The sequence below is a fragment of the Pteronotus mesoamericanus genome, unplaced genomic scaffold (genome assembly GCF_021234165.1).
Source record: "Pteronotus mesoamericanus isolate MK-2021 breed Mesoamerican mustached bat unplaced genomic scaffold, CSHL_Meso_final contig_50, whole genome shotgun sequence".
In the NCBI taxonomy this organism is placed as follows: Eukaryota; Metazoa; Chordata; class Mammalia; order Chiroptera; family Mormoopidae; genus Pteronotus; species Pteronotus mesoamericanus.
Window position 1 is genome coordinate 16,156,998 of NW_026555186.1, and position 21,489 is coordinate 16,178,486.

Genomic DNA, 21,489 nt, shown 5'->3' on the forward strand with positions numbered 1-21,489 from the left:
AGAAATATCATAGTAAACAGCAAACATGATGCAAAATATTTACAGGCTTCAGGAGTCAGTGGCCGTTGGGTGAGATTACCTGGGTGCAGGGGCAAGCGCGCGTGCGGCCTGAAGGAGCGGCAGGCCTCGGGCTGCTCTCCCAGCTGCGGCGGGAGCTCTCCACAGAACGGGCTCTGAGGCCTCCTCTCTGCACAACACCCTCTGGGGCCGCTTTTTCTCTTCTCATGGCCCTTCTTTATGGAGTCTCCACACTGGTGCTGCACCGAGTGAGGACTCAATAGATGTCTGGATTCTATTTTATGAAAGAACATATAAAATGTTTCAGTTCATTTAAGTGTGTCTGGCAGTGTATTATTATTTATTAATTATATCAATTAAATAAGTAGGTTAATCAAAACCTGAGGTACATTTACACAATGGAATACTACACAGCAGAAAGGAGCTCCTACCCTTCACAACAGCATGGATGGAACTGGAGAATATTATGCCAAGTGAAATAAGCCAAGCAGTAAAAGACAAATGCCATATGATCTCACCCACAAGTGGAACCTAATCAACAAAACAAACAAGCAAGCAAAATATAACCAGAGACATTGAAATAAAGAACAAACTGACAGTAACCAGAGGGGAGGGGGGAGGGGGATAACAGGAGAAAGAAGGGGAAGTGCCGTCAAGGAACATGTGTAAAGGACCCGTGGACTAAGCCAAAGGGGGACAGGCTTGAGGGCGGGAGGTGGGGGTGGGTGAGGCGGGGGAGAGTACTGGGGGGAAATGGAGACAGCTCTACTTGAACAACAATAAAAAAGAAATAATGTAATCACCAAACGCGTGGTGAGTCTAGCAGTCATGCAAACACGTACAGGACTGACGCTGACCGATGCACCACTCACTACACAGTCGAGGAGTCAAGACAGTGTGGTGTCAGAACAAAGTCCGACCTGATGACAGATAAAACAGAATCCAGAACCCAGAGAGATTGAGGTCAGCTGAATTAACCAACTTGCTAAAGTTATTAGTGAGAAAAAAAAGACAATGTTTTCAACAAATGGCATCAGCACAACTGGGTATGTGGGGTGGGGGTGGGAGGGAGACAACCTGACCATCTCACACTACGCTTGCAAATCCACTGAGAGTGAACCACAGACCTGAACACTGGAACCACAGTGTGTCTACACATCCACAGGAGAAAATTTTCACGAGCATGGGGCAGACAAAGATTTTTTCACAGGATGTAGAAAAAGCACAAATCATATAAATAAAAAACTGATAAAGTGGACTGCATTGAAATTAAAACTTCTGCTCTTCAAAGAACCATTAAGAAAACAAAAGGCAAACAGAATGGGAGAAAATTTGCAGTGCCTACATCTGAGAAAGGGTTGTAGTAAAAAACCAAAAAGAACTCTCATGACTTAATACCAAGATGAGAAAAAGGGAGAGGAACAGACTTGAGTGGAAACCTCACGGAAGAGGATATAAGAATGGCCCATAATAAAATACTAATACATACCAGAAGCACAGCCAGAATAAAAAAGACTGACAACACCAAGAGTTGGCGAGGACAAAGAAAGGGCAGAGGTCCTCCTGCCAGCAGTGAACCCTGGGATTTCAGCCCAAACTTACATCTCAGCCTGTTGTCATCTTCATGAAAAGCTCTCAGAAAACTCATAATGGAAGAAGAAATGGTGCTAAAGCTTATACACAAGTCCTAATGGAAAACAGAGTCCCTGGCAAAGTAGTGGAGTTTATGCAGGCACCCTAAAGACTTCACAATGACCTTGTTGGGTTAAAAGTTCCAACATGGCAGCCCGAGCTCTAAGTGATCCCCAAAGCTAAGTGAACGCTGCTCATGGCTGACACAAACATTAGTTCTGCTGGCCACAGGACACAGTACCTTCTCGTCCGCTTGGACATTTTACTCCCTCCCTATAAAATGATCTGAGGAAGAATACAAATTAGATCACCATGCAGTATGACTACACTCAACTTAAATACATAACTTTTTCTTTTATAATTCTATAATCCAAATTACTGATATTTACAGGTACATAAGACTTCACGAAGATTCTATATTTAAAGGTAAGTTTTCTAAAAAGCACAATCATGCCTAGAGCACACTGGACCTGCTGGGTCTTCGGGTGGGGCAGCAGTGTACCTTGGGAACTGCAGAAGTCATCCTCTTGCTCCTTCTGGCTAGAGCTTGTACTCCTAGGAGGGTTGCTCAAGTCCCACTCACACTCGGCAATGAGGTTCAGGACCGCCTCGTCATCAGCATCCATGACCAAGCACTTCTTGGCAGAGGGGTCAGTGCACTTAGCTCTGGAGTGGTTCGGTCTGCAAAGAAAAGCCAGCTCAGTGCTGCCATTCCAACCAGGGCACAATCCAGCCCACACAGACCCCGCGAGGGGACTGCACAGGGCTCTTGGGAGGAGCAGTTGGTGCAAGTGTAGGAAATGGCTCTTGTGCCTCTACTGAAGTAAGGTCCAGGAGGGACTCAGCAGGACAACTGGCGATGGAAAGCAAGGGCCTGTGATGTTGGCACACCATCCAGCAGGTTTGCAGAACCCGACTAGGGACTAGGGTTTGTTCAAGAGTGAAAATTTAGGAAGCTCCTCTTTTCCTAACATATCACAGTGCAATAGGTGTAACCAAGAAATTTAGAGGATATGGTGTTCCAAATTTCTATTTTTACATGAAGTGACTAAAATATGAGGTGTCTTAGAAGATGACCTCCCTCCCAACGGTGACCCTCCATAAGAAGGTGAGTGTCCTCAAAGGGGACCTTATTTCCCAAAAGGCAGCTTAAGAAATCACTTTCCAAAATAATCCTCAATCATACACTATGAATATTGATTTTATGACAACTGATCATACATGAAAAAAAGGTCAATAACATTCACTATTTTCTATTTTTGAAAGTTTCCCAGATCCCTGCAGAAAGCAAGGCACTTGAGTTCTCTTCCTGAGTCTGTCCACAGAAACCCAGTATTTGGCACATTTCAGCCTCTTTGGGCCTCGACTGCCACTTCTGAATAATAAGGAGGTTGCACCAAATCACCTGTTAGACTCTTTGACCTCTAAACTCTGATAATTCAGTCTTAAGATTATCAAGGGCAGGGACACTACAGAACATTGCTAAAGAAGTTTAAAAAGACATAAATAAATTGAAACACATCCCAAGTTCATGGACTGGAAGACACAACATCGTTAAAAAGTCAATCTACAAGTGATCTACAGAATCAGTGCAATCCCTATCAAAATCCCAATAATGTTTTTGTGGAAATGAACCCACCCTGAAATACACTTGGAATCTCTGGGGACTCCAAATAGCTAAAACAATCTTGAAAAAGAAGAGAAAGCATTAGAAGCAGACACAGATACAGCAGAAATGCTAAAATTATCAGACCAGGATTTAAAACAACTATGAGTAATAATGCTAAGGGCTTCAATGGAAAAAGTAGATGCTACACAAGGACAGATGGGAAAGATGGAAATCCTAAGAGTCAAAAAGAAATACTAGAGATCAAAACTCAGTAACAGAAGTGAAGAAAGCCTCTGATGGGCTAATTAGTAGACTGAACATGCCAGAGGAAAGAATCTCTGAGCTTGAGGATATATATATATATATATCTCAACAGAAACTTTCAAAGCTAAAATGCAAAGAGAAAAAAAGACTGATCCTTCCACCCCGAATACTCAAGAATTGTGGGACACATAAAGAGAAAACCAGACAGAGAAGAGAAAAAAAAACTACCAACTTAGAATTTGGTATCCTGCAAAATTATCCTTCAAAAATAGAGGAGAAATAAAGACTTTCTCAGATAAACAAAAATTGAGGGACTCTGTTACCAGTAGACCTGCCTTGTAAGAAATGTTAAATTTTTGAGAGAGACGGAGAATAAGTCAGAACTCAGACCTACATAAAGAAAGGAAAAGCATTAGAGGAGAAATTAGTGAAGGTAAAATAAAACTTATTTTCCTTATTCTTTTTTAAGTTGTTAAAATATGTTTATTTATTTTGGGGTAGGGGAGAAAGAGAGAGGAGCACTAATGTGAGAGAGAAATATCTATTGGTTGCCTTCCACATGCGCCCCAACCAGGGACTGAACCTGCAAACTAGGTATGTGCCCTGATAAAGAATTGAACCCACAACGCTGTGGTGTGTGGGACAATGTGCCAACCGAGCCACACCAACACGGGCTTATAATTCTCATTCTTACTTTATCTAATAGTTTGTTTGAAATAATAGCAACAATGTATTCAATTATGTATGCTCATGAATGTATACATACACCATGTGTATATGTATGTATATATAAAATATATATGCTATGTATAAGGGAAATGAATGATAGCAATGATAAAAGGACAGGAAGGAAGAATTAGGAGCATTTAAAGTACTTGCACTGTCTGTGAAGCAGTACAGTGTTCTGTGAAAGTGGACTTGGATTGGTTGTAAATGTGTAGTGCACATTCTAGGATAACCACTAAAAAAAGTGAAAATATAAGCGTAACTGATATGCTAATAAAGGAAAGAAAATGGAATCATATAAAATGCTCATTAAAAACCATAAAAGAACAAAGAAAGAACAGAAGACAAGTATAGGAACAAGGACCAAGGGCAATGAGTAGAAAATACTGTGGATATTAATCCAACTGTATCAATAATCACTTTTAACATCAATGGTATAAATACACCAATTAAAAGACATAAGATTGTTAGAATGGATCAAAAAACAAGTCAGAATTATACTCTGTTTACAAGAAACCCACTTTAACTATAAAGACATATATGGATTAAAAGTAAAGGGATAGAGAAAAATATACCAGACTGACACTAATCAAAAGAAAGCTGAAGTAGTTATATTAATTTCAGACACAGCATACTCTAAGGCAAGGAACGTTATCAGGGATAGAAGGGATTCACATAATGATAAAGGAATCAGTTCTCTAAGAAGATATAACAATCTTTAATGTGCATGTTCCTAACAACATCGTCATACTAAATGTGACAAAAACAGATAGAACTACAAGGAGAAAGAGATGAATCCACTATCATAGTTGGAGATCTCAGCACCCCTTATCAGAAGTGAACAAACAGATCAATAAGGCAAACAAATCAAGCAGGGAAACAAATCAATAAGGACAGAGCTGAACCCAACACCACTAATCATTTGGATAGAATTGACATCTATAGGCTACTTCACCCACAACAGGAGAATACAGATTCTCATGTTCACAGGGAACATATACCAAGACAGACCACATTCTGGGCCATAAAAACAGATGTTTACACATTTAAAGAATAGAAATCATACAACATCTGCTCTCATACTACAGTGGAATTAAACTAGTAATCATTAACAGAAATATAAATGGGAAATCCCAAAATACTTGAAGATTAAACAACTTATTTCTAAATAACATATGGGTTAAAGGAGAAATCTCAAGAGGAATTTTAAAATATTTTGAACTAAATAAAAAAGAAAACACATCTTATCAAAAATTGTGGGATGCCATGAAAGCAGTGCTTGGGGGGAATTTATAGCATTAAATGCACATATCAGGGGAAAAAAATCAATAATCCAAGCTTCCCCTTTGGACACTAAAAAAAGAACAAATTAAATCCACAGTAAGCAAAAGAGAATAAATAATAAAAATTAGAGCAGAAATCAATGAAAATGAAATCAGGAAATCAATAGAGAAAAAAAGAAATCAACATATTTGAAAGCTAGTTCTTTAAAAAGATCAATAAAATTGAAAATATCTATGCCAGGTTAACTAAGAAAAAAAGACACTATTTACTAACACCGACATGAAAGAGGAGAAAGCACTACAGATCCCATGAACATTAATATAAAGAAATACTATGAACAACTCTATGCCCACAAATTTCATAACCTAAATGAAATGGCTGATTTCCTGGAAAGACACAATCTACCAAAACTCATACAAAGAGAAATGAATAATCTGAATAGACATATATTTATTAAAAGACATTAAATCAATAATTAATAGTCTTCCAAAACACCACGTCCTGACAGGTTCACTGGGGAATCCTACCAAACACTTAAAGAACAAATTATACCAATTCCCTACAATCTCTTGCAGAAGACAGACGCAGAGGGAACACTTTCTTACTCATTCTACGAGACCAGCATTACCTATCATCACAGCCAGCAAAGGTAATAGAAGAAAACTGTATCTCTCATGAACACAGATACAAAAATCCTCAACAAAATACCAATAAACTGAATCCAACAATGTATAAAAAAAATTATACACCAGGACCAAGTGGGATTTATTCCAGGTATGTAAGCCTGGTTCAACATTTGAAAACCAATTAATGCAATAATTTAAGCTAAAAAAGAAACATTATATGATATCAATAGATGCAGAAAAAGCATTTGACAAAATCCAACCTCCATTCATGATATAAATGGTCAGAAAACTAGGAATAGAGGGTAACTTCCTCCACTTTATTAAAAAAAAATGTATAAAAACCTACCACTAATATCACACCTGGTGGTGAGAAACAAGATACTTTTCTGCTAAGATCAGGAACAAGGCAAGGGTGTCCCGTCTCACCACTTCTTTTCAGCTTCATACTGGAAGTCCCAACTAATGCAATAAGACCAAAAAACGAAATAAGAGGTATACAGATTGGGAAGAAAAAAGAAATCAAATTGTCTTTTTTAACAGATGACATGATCATCCATATAAAAAAATCCCAAAGAATCAACCGAAGTAAACAAAACAAAACAAACCTCCTGTTACTAGTAAGTGATTACACCAAGGTTACAAAATACAAGATATTATGTCACATTCTGTCCCCCTCCAAAAGAAATGCTTAAGTCCCAATACCCTGTGCCTTATTGGAAAGAGAGCCTTTACAGATGTAATCACCTTAAGAACAGGTATTAGGGTAGGCTCCACTCCAATATGACTAGTATCCTTATAAAAAAGGGCAATTTGGACAAAGAAACAAACATGCACAAAGGAAAGATTCTGTGAAAAAACAGAGAGAAGATGGCCATACAAAGTCACAGGGTTAAGAAAGGCATCTATACACCGTCGACACTGAAGATTGCCAGCAAACTACCAGAATCAAGAAGAGTCATGGAATAGAGTCTCCCTCACAGCCTCCAGAGAAAATCAACCCTGCTAATACCTTGATTCCAGACTTCTATCCTTAAGAACTGTGAGACAATACAGTTCTGTTATTTTAAGCCACCTAGTTTGTGGTACTTTGTTACGTCAACTCTAGGAAACTAAAAACAAGGTTAGCACACATTATTCATATACCAGAAATGAATAATAGTTTAAAGTTAAAAAACAGTATTGCATTTACATAACACCAAAAAAATGACATACTAAGGTATAAATCTAACAAAGTGTGTATAAAATCTATATGAGAAAAACTACCTCTGATAAAAATCAAAGAACTCAATGAATGGAAAGACAGTCCATGTTCATAGATAGGAAAACTCAATACTGTCAAGATGTCAGTTCTTCCCAACTTTATCTGTAGATTCAATGCAATCCCTATCAAAATCCCAACAAGGTGCTTTGGGGATATTGATGAACTGATTATAAAGTTTATATAGAGAGGCAACTGACCTTGAATTGGCAACTCAATATTGAAAGAGAGGAACAAAGTTGGAGCACTTACACCAGCTAACTCATTAACTCAGAGCAAAGAACTAGGAAGCTCTGTGAGGTGTCTTTTATAAGAGCACCAGTCTCCTTCACGAAGGCTCCACCTTTCACGACCTAGTCACCGCCCAAAAGCTCTGTCTTCTAATACTATCATCTTTGGGAGGTAGGATTCAGCATATGAATTTGGGGTCGGGGAGGCACAAACATTCAGGTCATTGTACAAGGTACCAAGTGCAGTTGTCTAAAGCACTGAGTCTGTTCATAATAGGGAACTGAGGGAATGGGGGGCTACAGGGGAGACATCTGAGGGGAAAGGTGATCTCAAGGATTTGGATCCTAAGACATTAGATCAGAAGCTGGTAAAGCATAGGCTACAGGTCAAACTGGCCCACTGCCTGTATTTTAAAATAAAGTTTTATTGGAACACAATTATTCCTTTAAGTATTGCCTATGGCTGATTTCATGCAACACAGGCAGAGCCTAGAAATTGGGGCTGAGATCATACAGTCCACAGAGCTAAAAATATTCACTCTCCAGCCCTTTACAAAAAAAAGTTGACCAACCTCTTCATTAGAGGAATTTATAAATAAGCTAAGGCTATAATGAAAGAAAGGGAAAACTACTAAAAGCTTCAGACAAAACAAAATGGTATACAAGAAAGAGCACCTAATCCTAGCACACTACAAGAAATGTAAACTGTTGACTGATTTTGCCTCTAGAATCAACCCATACACAAACTATGAAGACTCTCTATGGCGCAGAACATTTAAACACTACCGGCCCTGGTGGTCTAAAGAGAAACACAAAAAGGCAGATGGCGGGAATGGGGAGGCCCAGACGGGCACGTACTCCCACCGCCCCACCAGAGCAGAGCCTGCAGCACGGGCCGCAGGACACTGCGCAGAGAATACAGGAGGGAGGGCACAGTCCACAAACTGTCACCACAGCATTTGGAAGGGGCGACGGTGGCTGTGAGATACTGCTTCAAGTGTGCACACCCAAAAATGGCAACTAGTTTGTATCGTCTACAGATGAGCAGGCAACTTAAACAGAGCCTGGCAGCAGAGACAATCACAGAACTGAAAGAAAGTAGCCGCTCTGAGCAGTTGGCTGGGCAGTGGGGAGAGGGGACTATTGTTTCATCACATTCTACACTATTTATTTTATATGTAGTACTTTAACAAACACTTTAATATTAAAAAAATAATTTGTAGAAAATGTGGACCACGGAGAGACTCCATCCCACTGCCTCCTTGAGCCCCAGCTGGGATCTGGGTGTCTTTCCTTCTCGCTTTTACGGCATGTCTGCTTTTTAAGTGGTGATCAGTGCACAAAAACATTGATGTCTTTCAGTTAATACAGAGCTTTATATCTTTTAGTTAAACATTCTATGAGCAGACAAGCCTGAGCATCTTCTTTCCACAAACACCGCTCGTGTTCATACCTTCCAACTCTGCAAACAGCTGGGAAGCTGTGTGTGGAGTCCAGTGATTCCTCTGAAGCAAAATGCAGCTGCGATGCTTTCCGCTCGCTCTCTCTCACAGGACGGTCATCTAGGGAGAAAATGCCACCGAGAAACTAGCCGATGACACCATGAAGCAGGTGCTCCTTCCGGCACCCTGTCCACACCCTGCAGCATACTACACACAAGCAGGGTTGCCACCACTTGTTCCAGACCTTCTGTCCCCTCTGGACGGACCCTGCATTAGCACTGAACAGACCCAATAAAGGGATGCTGGGCTTTGATGGCTACACTTGGTTTCTCAGAGACACTGAGTGCTGATTCCAAAAGAGCCACCCTGCTCCCACAAAGCTCACTCCTCAGACACTGCTTTGGAGGCAGGCTGCTGCTGCAGGAAAAGAAATACACATACAAGTTCCCACACAGGACTCCCTTCTTCTTCTTCTTTTTTAATCCTCATCTGAGGATATATTTGATTTTAGAGAGAGAGGAAGGGAGAGAGAAAAAGGGAAAAACATGGATGTGAGAGAAAAACATCAATCAGTTGTCTCCCATACATGCCTCGACTGGGAATCAAAACACAGCCTAGATATGTGCCCTGACCAGGGATCAAACCTGAAAACTTCTGGTGTATGGGATGATGCTCCAACCAACTGAGCTACCCAGTCAGGGCTGGGCTTCCTTCTTTTGATGTACATTGTTGGTGGTGCATGTGGTTCTCAAAACACACTAAACATACCTGAGAATCTCCATGGGTGAAAATCCTGAACATGCTCAAGAGAGAAGACATCCTGGCCGTGTGTTTATGCCTAGCCTTTGCGTCCTCAGATCCTCAGGACTGGGAAATAGATAAGTATAAACTGCTCTCTGGTGCCCCGGACCTCGGAGGTCTCTACTAAACAACTTCCAGACTCCCCTCAGGAAACACTGAAGACGAGTGATTCAAATGCTAACAGTACTGTGGAATGTGCAACATATTTGAGCACAGAATTAACATTACAAATGGTGCTTAAGTTCCTAAGCTGCCTTCCAAAAAGCATTTAACCTGTAGTACAACCCAAAAAGTACACAATTATCATTAAGAAATGGGTAAATGAGTCCTGGCTGGTGTGGCTCAGTGGATTGGGTGCCCATGAACCAAAAGGTCGCCAGTTTGATTCCCAGTCCAGGACACATGCCTGGGCTGTGGCCCAGTTCTCTAGTACAAGGGCACACAAGAGGCAACCACACAATGATGTATCGTTCTCCCTATTTCTCCCTCCCTTTCCCTCTCTAAAAAATAAATAAAATCTTTTAAAAAAAAAAAGAATGAGTCACTTTCAAAGCAGAAAAACAAAGGAACCCTGAAAACCATCCTGAAGTGTACCTGCACACTGGGGCTACTCCTTGAGACCCAATCCTGTTGCTGTCCTGTCCTCAGTGACCTCCGCACTCTTTTCCCATCCTCGAGACACAGTCTGGGACCTCCTGGTCTCTGATCCTCCCACATTCCCCAAACATGGCACCTGCTCTCATGGTGTGGACACTCCCCGTGCTCGTAACATACAACTCTACTCGCTGAGCCTTCACTTCTTTTTTTAATCCTCACCCAAGGACATTTTTTCACTGCTTTTTAGAGAGAGGAAGGGAGAGAGAGAAATAGCCATGTGAGAGAAAAACATTGACTGATTGCGTCCCACCCTGACCTGAGATCACATGTGCCCAGATCGTGAATGGAACCCACAAACTAGGTATGTATCCTTACCAGGAATCAAACCTGCAGCCTTCAATTACGGGATAATGTTCTAACCAAGCTGCACAGGCCAGGGCTGAGCTTTAACTTCACTCTTGAGTCAGTTCCAAATCCCCTATTCTAAGACTATTTCTCTGGACTATTCCACTATACATTCAAACTCAATATGGCTAAAACCATATGCAAATTCATTCTCCCCTAAACTACACTCTGTCCTTATTACCAAACAAAGTGGGATTCGGCCACCTGCTGCCACACACAAGCATAACACAATAATTGGTGGGGAAAGAAGAAGGTTTTTATTAACAGGCTGCCCAATTTGAGGGAGCAGTGGACTCCCCTGCTTCAAACCATTCTCTTCTGCAAAACACAGAAATCCGCTTGTTCCCTAAAAGACTAAAATCCAAACCCATGCCCAGAGACACCTCCCCCCATTCTTATCTGTCCTTTTGGAGTCCAAGGCTGTTATGCAAACAGGTCTACACCTCTCCAGCCCCAGGCGCTCTCTCTTTCTGGAGCGCAGGCTTGTGGAGTCGGCATCTCCATCGCCTCACCGCAGCCTCCTCCCTCTCCCGGGGGCCGGGGCGCCTGCCAGACCACTGCAGCTGGTCATGCGAGGCGCTTCGTCCACGGGCCCCGGTGTCCAAGGCTGCTTGTGCTCCCAGGGCTGGCAGATGTTCCTGGACCGTGCACCTGAGCACTGCTCTCAGAGCAAGAGATTGGGAGCTGTCTGGGACCCGTGTCATGTGGTGCAGGGCCACAGTGTCCTGGATGGGACTCAGCCTCCACGAGCTGGTTCCCAACCGTTCGAAGGGAACGCAAAACCAGTCAAGCCTCTCTGCAACCTCCATTTAAAACCCTTCCCCTCAAATCCTACATGCTGTGGGAAGGTCCAAATTCCCAGCCAATTCAAGCTAACGTCTACCACGTACGTCAGCCTGCAGTGTCTCTGCCCCTCCTTCTGCCACCATGATCCAGAAGTGGGTAGAAGGGGTTCTAACCAGGCACAGGGGAACAGCGTCTCTGCCCAGGGTGGGGCATCACCATGTTCACCGTACACGTGTGTTGTTACCTTTTCAGCCCATGCAGGCTCTGTGCAAGCTGTGCCACGAGCCACCCTTGTTGTTTACCTTTCCCTGGGGTATGGAATCCTGTCAGGTGTTTTTGCTCGTGATTTCAATCCGCCACCTTCAGCTCCTCCAGACCACTCTTGGGTGTCCCTCCCCTCTGCCCAGATGTCTCTGTTACATCCTGACTTTGCAACGTTCTCCCAGACCTCACAATCCCTACACCCATATATGTTTGCTCTGCTCCTGGACCCCACTTCTATGCCACAGCCCCTCCATGTCGCCCTTGACGCCCCACTGCTGTTCTCCGTCCCGCTCCTCAAGCCTTTAGTTATTCACTTGGAATAAATGACTGAGCCGCTGATCTGACCCCACACTCTGCTAGACAGAGTGGGCCCGGAGTCCTGCAATGACTTTGACTTTCAATTATGTTCCTTTTTTGTGTCTGGAAATATCTTTCCCATGTGGAAAGACTCTCATACCCCTTCTCTATAGAAACATGGTAAGATCCTGAACCTCAAATTTTTATGACAAAGGAAAAGTAATGATTTAAGACAGAAAATTGCAAGAAATTTCCCATGATAAGGATTGCAATGCTTCTGAAAAAGAACCAAATTCAACTATTTATAAGTTACTTACAGTCAAAAGTTAGAACAGAACTACTTATTCCTCCCAAATGTCTAAAAATTAAAATAAAACATTGAAATTTAAGTAGGTTTGACTGAACAGTATGCCGTTGGGGGTCGTTCATTAACACCCACAGCCCACCCCTGCCCCCAGGCCCGGGCAGCGGCGTGGGGGCTGGCGGGTAAGCTGGCACGCACGTGCAGCTGAGATGTGCCTAAGTCCACTCCCGGCGCGCTGCCTGCGGCTCAGCGTTTGCCACGTGGACAGTGGTAGAACAATGTCTTCCCTGACAAATGCTGCCCTGATGTGGGTCTGGCTTTGGTTTTGTTAGGTCAGGACCCAGGAGACGGAGATTCTCCAAATGCATCCCCAGCCTTGCCAAGAAGAGAATGGGCCTGCAGACTGAGGACATGCTGTGATCACTGGGGCGCATGACGACACCTTTCAATCAGACATTCCTGCACCATAGCTACCAGCACTTACCACCCCCCTTCACACAGAAGAGCTAAGGGTATGAGCCCCCAAAGGCCTCCCTTCCCTAAGACCTGCATGGTCCATGTGTCCTGGGTTCACGCTCCAGCACCCTCCCCTTGAGGCGCAACGTGAGGGAGCACTGGAAGTGCCACTGGCCAAACTGCTCGCAGCAAAGACATTTCCTGGTAAGTGTGGAGACAGGTGGGAAGGTGCCAATGTGGCTTCCCTGAGCGTGATCCTCCCAACTGGACATGTCTGCCCTGCAAGCTCTGCCTGTGACATTTCTTTTAGGGAACATGGGTTACTAAGCCCAGGTGGTGGCTGTACCCACCAACAGAACAACCTCACACTCTCTTATCCCTGCCACTTGTGGAGGGTGTGGCACAATGAACTTCTAGTCTCTATCTTTCCACATACATGCGAATCCAGTAGAAGCCAGCTGTCTAGCTGAACCTGAGATGATGCCCAGGGTCCATGCACAGAAATAGGGTACCCAGAGTTCAGAAATGTGCCCCAAAACAGCTAGAAAGCGAAGCCAGAATGAGACAGAGCAGTCCCTCCCATGCCTGTGCTCTTGGCCTCCCCAGCAATTATCTGTGGCCATGGGCTCCGTTGTCACCTCCCCAGGGAGCTCTCCTACAAGGCCCATCCTATGACACAGGGACTCATGCCAACAGAGTAGAAAGTAACTTCCCTTTTCAGAAAAATCAGCAGTGTGATCTGTCTGACAGTACCAAACACTAGTCAGGACTCCACCGAGCAAGGGTGTGAGCACATCGTACCAACCTAGCTGCCTGAGCTTCGGGAGCATGTGCACAACGAAGAGGCGGTAATCAGACTCATTCTTCACCACAGGGTTCAGTCGGAAGTCCACGTCCGTGAGCTCCGTCAAGCAATGGAGCCGGAATACTTCTGCGAGTGAGGAAATGCAGTTGTAGTAGAGATTGAGACTTTCCAGTGCAGCCAGGTACTGAATACCCTGTGAATAGGACAAAATGCTAAATGAGCTCATGCTTTATAAACACAGAGTAAAATGGGCCATCAGTACAAACTGATCAACCAACTGAACAAATGCACTAGTAATGAATACATACTGTTTTACAGGTAGAGAATAAAGGTGAAATGCGTTCTCATCTATTGACTTCTGTCCTGCACACAGTGATATGACTGTTTAGGGAAGTTTGCAATGGTCATGACTACTGAGGACAGCTGGTATTTACCGTGTTGTTGGCATGTGCCAAGCTAAGTGATGTACACAACTTTACTCCACTGTACACAACCCTACAGGGTAAGCCTTCTCACTGTTCCCATTTCACAGATTGGAAAAGCAGGCTTGGAGGGGCTGAGAGACGAGCCAGCCCTGGGTGCAGCCTGGACTGAAACTCGCCTCTGAATCTGAGCAGACTCCTGACCCCATGTCAGGGACGCTGAAACTATTGTGTTCCTGCGCAGTGAGGTCCTGCCTTTCTTTCAGGCCAGAACCCCTCTCCATGTAAGCCACTTGCCACTTTCACCTGGGTGACTTCCTACTCACTCACCAGGACCAAGCCGCTGCTGGGCTCGGCCCACTGCAGCAAATCTGCACTTGTGGCCCACGGCCACCCAGAGGCACACTGTCAACAGAGGGGCAGTGCAGGAAATGGATGAAGAAAAACACAGCTGGTAGAGGGATGGAAGAGTGATGGGCACACACACATTAATCTTTTGGGCCTTATTTTATTCCACTAAAGATACAACCGTCTTCATCAGAGAGCATGACTTTTGACTCTCAAATCAGTTTAAAGATGTAATGTGACATATAAGCAACCTAGTACACCGTAAATGCAAGAAAAACAACCCTGCACTTACATCATTGTCATGTGGACAGTATACAAGTACTATAGGCATAATTTACAAAACAGATTTCATTTTTAATTATAAAGGTACTTTCTACTACTGCTATCGATAGCAATAAATTCTCTTTTAAGAAACAAACCTAAAACTTACCTCTAGACTAACCAAGGAATTACGTGAGAGATCTAAAGATTTTAGACCTGTTAAATTCATCAAAGAATTTCCTAGGTGAGTAATCTTTTCTTGGTAGGTTCCAGGAATAGATAGTGACCGAAGTTCAGCTAGGAATAGAAAATCATGAGATATTAACCTTATTTTTAAATTGAAAATAAATTGTCATAAAAGCAAGATATCATAACCTCAAGAACTGCATTTAAAGTTTTAGCTTATGTTCACCTCCAAAATATCTATGAACCCATGCCTGCTCCTCACCCCACTGCCTCTCTGTCTAACACTCTCTGTCGCCAGGAACATCCTGCTGTTTGGGCTCCTGCCCCCACTCCTGGCTGTTCACCCCACTGGCTGTGTAGACTCCATGGGGGATCACTACTTAGTTGACCGGGCCACTCCGTGCCCAATACAAGGAGAGCAGACTACATGCTCTGTGCACTGTACGCTTCTGCATGGCACACCAATAAGTAGCCATTAAATAAATGTCACTTCAAAAATAGGTTTCTGTAATCAAAAAGACAGCTTGAGTCTAAGTACACCAATACTTTCCCAGGAATACTTATGGTTTAAAGCACATCTTCATTAAAGAAAATGGTTTGCAGGTTTCCAGTCCCAGACAAGACAAGGTAGACACATTTCACCCTAATTCTCCCTATTTGTCATCCTAAAAACCCTGGACAACAATAGAGAAAACAAACACCAGACAACTCTGGGGGGCGGGGGGACGACGACAAAAGACAACTATCTAGGGACCTCAAAAAAATGGTCCAAAGATCATACACCATGGATCAAGTGGGATTTATTGCTAGGATTCAAGATTGGTACATATCTGCAAATCAACTAATGTGATAAACCACATAAACAAAATGAAGGATAAAAATCATATGATCATATCAATGGATGCACAAAAAGCATTTGACAAAATTCAACACCTATGAATGATAAAAAACTCTCAGTGGGAATAGGGAATACATATCTCAACATAATAAAGCCCATATATGACAAATCTACAGCTAACAAAGTACTAAATGGGGAAAACACTAAGTGTTTCCCTTAGGATGGAAACAAGATGGGGATGTCCACTTTTACCCCTCTTATTCAACATAGTACTGGATGGAAATCCTAGCCATAGCAATCAGACAAGAAGAAATAAAATCGGAAAGGAAGAAGTAAAATTGTCATCATTTGCAGATGACATGATATTGTATACCAAGAACCCTAAAGATTACACACACACACACACACACACACACACACACACACAAATACTAGAATTGATAAATGAATTCAGTAAAGTAACAGGATAAAAAATAAATACTCAGAAATCAGATGCATTTTTAAAAAAATCCTCAGCTGAGGATATGTTTATTGATTTTAGAGAGAGAAGGAGAGGGAAGGGGAGTGGGGGGGAGAAAGAAAGAGAAACATCTATGTGAGAGAGCAACATCCCATACAGCCTACGTATGTACCCTTACTGAGGATGGAATCCATAACCATCTGGTGTATGGAACAACATCCCAACCAACTGAGCAACCTGGCCAGGGCAGTTGCATTTTTATACACCAATAATGGACAATCAGAAAGGGAAACTAAAAAAGCAATCACATTTACAAATGCATCAAAAAATAGAATAGAATACCTAGGAATAAATTTAACCAAGGAAGTAAAAGATGTGTCCTTGGAAAATTATAAGACACTGAAGACATTGAAGAAGATACAAATAAATGGAAATATGTACTCTGCTCATAGATAGATAGAAAGAATTAACCTCATTAAAATGTCCATACGACCCAAAGTAATCTATAGATTCAATGCAATTCTTATCAAAATACCATGGCATCTTTCACAGAACTAGAACAAATAATCCAAAAATGTATATGGAACCACAAAAAAACCTCAAGAAGCCACATAATCTTGAGAAAGAAGAAAAAAGTTGGAGGTGTCATGCCACCTGTTATCAAACTACACAAGGCCATAGTAATCAAAACAGTATGGTGCTGGCATAAAATCAGGCACACGGATCAATGGAACTGAACAGAGAGCCCAGAAATAAACTCACACCTATATGGCCAATTATTATTTGACAAAGGAGGCAAGAACATACAATGGAATAAAGAGTCTATTCAATAAATGGTGTTGAGAAAATTGGATACAAGCAAAATGAATAAAACTAGACTACCTTCTTACACCATATACAAGAATAAGCTCAAAATGGATTAAAGACTCAATATAAGACTCAAAACCATAAAATTCCTAGAAGAAAACATAGACAGTAAAATCTCTGACATCTGTTAGCAATATATTTTCTGCTGTATCTTTTCAGGCAAGAAATCAAAAGAAAAAATTAACAAATGGGGCTGTATCAAACTAAGATTTTTTTTTTTAAACAAAGGAAACCATCAATAAAGTGAAAAGACGACCTACTGAATGGGAGAACATACTCACCAATGATACATCCAATGAGGGATTAACATCCAAAATTTATAAAGATCTCATATAACTCAACACCAAAAAAAAAACCAAACAATCCAATTTAAAAAATGGGCAGAGTGCTTGATTAGACATTTCTCCAAAGAGGACATACAAATAGCCAAGAGACATATGAAAAGATGTTCAACACCATGAATCATCAGAGAAATGCAAATTAAAGCCATAATGAGATACCCCTCACACCTGTCAGAATGGCTTTCATCAATAAATCAACAAACAATGTTGGCCAGGACGTGGAGAAAAGGGAACCCTTGTGCACTATTGGTGGGAACGCAGATTGGTACAGGCAGTATAGAAAACAGTATGAAGGATCCTCAAAAAATTAAAAATGGAATTGCCTTATGACCCAGTGATTCCACTTCTGGGTATACATCCAAAGAAATCCAAACCTCTAATTTGAAAGAATATATGCACACTGTGTTCATTGCTGCATTATTCACAATAGCCAAGATATGGAAGCAACCCAGGTGCCCATCAATAGACAAGTGTTGAAAAAAGCTGTGGTACATGCAGGGGTTGGCAAAAGTAGGTTTATAGTTGTAAGTAACATTCTTTTGAATTAATAAAGCTATTTTAATAATTATAACCTGCATGTCTTTTTCCATGTGAACAACTGTAACTCTACTTCTGCCCCACTTCTAATATACATAGTGGAATATTACTCAGCCGTAAAAAGAATGAAATCTTAACATCTGTGACAGCATGGACAGATCCAAAGGTTATTGTGCCGAGTGAATTAAGTCAGTCAGAGAAAGACAAATACCATATGATTTCACTTACATGTGGAAACTAAAGAACAAAATAAACAAACAAAACTGAAACAAACTCATAGATACAGAGAACAGACTAATGTTTGCCAGAGGGGAGGGGTTTGAGGGACTCAGTGTAAAAGCTGAAAGGATTGAGTACAAGTTGGTAGTTACAAAACAGTCACAGGATATACAATACAGCATAGGGAATATAGCCAATAATAATGTAATAACTAGGTATGGTGCCAGGTGAGTACTGGAAATATCTAGGGGAGCATTTTGTAGAGCATATGATCACCCGATCACTGTGCTGTACACATGAAACTAATACAAAATACTATTGAATGTAAACTGCAATTTAAAAAAAAAGTGGTCAAGCGATGAAATCCCTAGGTTAGTTTGGGTTTTTTTGTTTGGTCTCCCCTACATCCCAATCTGACTACCAAAGAATCCATCAACTCAGAAATGTCAGTGGAACTGATAAAAAAATAAGGGTAAGCCTGCTGCTTATGGTCAAAGGACCAGGACATGATGTTGCAGAACAGATTCCTGACAACATCAGCCCCATTCCAGCCCAACACCAAAGAGGAAAAAATGCACCTCGTACACCTGGCCTTGCACAGTGTCCACCACAGCGACTGTGAGAGTGGGCCCTGACTTTCGTCCTGGCCTGGCTGCACAGAGGTGGCCTGCAGGCATCTGCAGAGGCCACGTGCGTGACAGGAGCCTAAGCAGCAAGGCAATACACAGTCGGTGCCAGTAATGAAAATGAGATTTAAGCAGAAAGCAGAGTCTCACCACTTAACATCCAAATGTCCAGGACACAATAAAATATTACCAAGAACTAGTAACATCTCAATTTGAATGAGAAAAAAACAGTACACACGAACATTGAGATGACAGAAGTTAGAATTAGCTAACAAAAATTTTAAAACAACTGTTATAAAAATAATTTAGTGAGCAATTGTAAACACTCCTGGAACAAATGAAAAAATAGGAACTCATGGCAAAGAAACACTATCAAAAAGAAACAAAGAGAAATTTCAGAAATGAAAAATAGCTGAAACAAAAAGAAATCACAGGAGTGGCTCAATAACACAAAGGAGATGACAGAGGAAAAATTTCAAAGTGTAAATGCAAAGGTACATTGGCCAAAATTATCCTATCTAAACAAGGAGAACCAGACTTAAAAGGTATTTACCCAGAGAAGGAAAACAACTCACATAGCAGGGAATTACTCTTCAGAAACCAAAGAGGCCTGAAGGAAGCGATGTCACATTTTTCAAGTGACAAAAGAAAGATAATCAAAATGAAAAACTAAAAAATATCCAAATAAACCACAGGAAGGCAGGAGAAGGGAAATCAAACAAAAAACAAAGAAAACAAATAATAAAATGGCACACTGAAGCCGTACTATATTGATAATTACATTAAGTGTAAATGGTCTAAACACTACAAAAGACAGGGATTGACAGTGTATTAAAATGAACGAAATATACACTGCCTACAAGAAACTAATTTCAAATACAACGATATAGGTAGGTTAAAAGATTAAGAAGTAAATAGATGGGGAAAGATAGCCCTGCAAACCAACCAAAGTAAAGCTTGAGTGGCTGCACTAATATCAGATAACGTAAGATGTCTCAACAAAGAAAATCATCAGAGTCAAAAGGACTCTACATATGCTACAGGAGTCTCTCCAACAAAAAGACAAAAATCCTAAATAGTATGCGACAAACAGCACAGCCTCAAAACATGTGAAGTGGAAGGAGAAACGAATTCACAATTACATTGCAATAGTCAGGCCCCCACCTAACCTCCCCCCCCCCAGTCCCACCCCCACATCTCACATCTTCCCCGCCCGGCTCTCCATCCAGCCCTCCACCTCTCACCCTTTCCTTCGCACCGCCCCCACCTCCCCCGGGGGACCCCCACCCCATTATCTCCCAGGCCTCTGATCGTTCGGGACCCGCTTGGTCCGTGTGCCGGTGCTTCTGGCCTGACCCTCTGGCAAGAAGCTCGCGCTCTCAGCCAGGGATCCCTCCCCCGGTCCGACCGGCCGGCCGCCACGCACCCAGGTCGTGGTGAGGCGCCAGGCCGCTCTTCTCCCGGATCTTGTCCTCACACAGCACCAGCAACTGACCCACTGGCGCCATGCTTTCAAACGGCAGTCTCTGAGCCCGCGCCTGCGCAGATTGGCAGCCGAGGGCCGTAGGGGGTAGGCCTAGGGTGGGGTGGTGGCTTGGATCCGGGACCCGGCGGGGGACTCCAAGTGGGCGGGGCGAGGAGCTGGGACCCGGCCGAAGGGGCTGTGCCGAGGACGTAAGGCAGTGGGGAAAATGGCCAGGCCTCTGGGGACAGGCGAGCTGGTTCGGCCGGCCCCCGGCCGCAGGGTTGGGTTGTGTTGCCCCCGGACCTAGGGAGTGGGGTAGCGATCCGGGTCTGCTCTGCTCACGCCGTCCCTGGGATGCTGTCGCTTCCTGGGCGCGGTGCCCTCCCCGGGAAAGACGTTTGCCCCTAGGGACTCCGGTTCACCTGGTGACCGGCTCCACGTGGAGACAAGCCCCGCCTAGTTACCCGCCCCATCTGGGGACACCGCCTTGCCCGCGTCCTGCGCGAAATCCCCGCTCGTGGAGCCGCAATTCTCTCCCTGCCACACTCACTCCGCGGCGGCCAGTCCTCATCCGTCCCCGTTCTCAACTTCCCGGCGATCTCTGGTCTTGCCGGTCGCCCGTCGATCAGAAGTTTCGTTGCCTGTCGGTTCCTCTGGGTCCTTTATGGGGCGTCGTGAGGAGCCCCTAAGATGTGCAGGATTTAGGGAAGACCCCATTCCGGGTCTGAATCTGTCCCACCCAGTTGGTGCCCTGGGTGCCCCTCCCTACCCCTGTCATGGTATCTGGAGTCGCCCCTGCTACTCCTAACCCCAGATTTAACCTGCTTGTTAGTAACCTGCCCTGGCTGGTGGAGGCCTAGAGGGGTGGGTGGGATGTAGGGCGTGTTATGCAGAGTGCCCCATCTCTTTGTGTGCTCCAACCTAGCACACAAGCCTCCTTGGGTACCTGTGCGGAGATTCATTTACTGAGACAGGAGAACTCTCAGTAACACGGGGTCGAGATTGACCTATAACACAGTCGGTCCGGATACTGCTCTACTATCCCCTTCCTACAAAACTGGAGGGATTCTGGCACTTCCCAGGCCAGCTTGTGGGCTACCACACCAGGTTTCTGC

At 43.1% G+C, this 21,489-nt stretch overlaps 1 protein-coding gene across 1 annotated transcript in view; it reads right to left on the reverse strand.

Moving 5' to 3' along the window:
* Positions 1 to 20,417, reverse strand: part of CEP72 (centrosomal protein 72) — a 37,098-nt gene extending 16,681 nt beyond the window's left edge. The window contains exons 1-6 of the mRNA XM_054578364.1: positions 20,336 to 20,417; positions 15,005 to 15,132; positions 13,805 to 13,997; positions 9,101 to 9,209; positions 2,153 to 2,331; positions 80 to 292 (exon numbers count right to left, since the gene is read on the reverse strand). Of these exons, the coding sequence (XP_054434339.1) occupies positions 80 to 292; positions 2,153 to 2,331; positions 9,101 to 9,209; positions 13,805 to 13,997; positions 15,005 to 15,132; positions 20,336 to 20,417 (904 nt within the window). The remainder of the gene's footprint in view (positions 1 to 79; positions 293 to 2,152; positions 2,332 to 9,100; positions 9,210 to 13,804; positions 13,998 to 15,004; positions 15,133 to 20,335) is intronic.
* Positions 20,418 to 21,489: the final 1,072 nt, after the last annotated feature.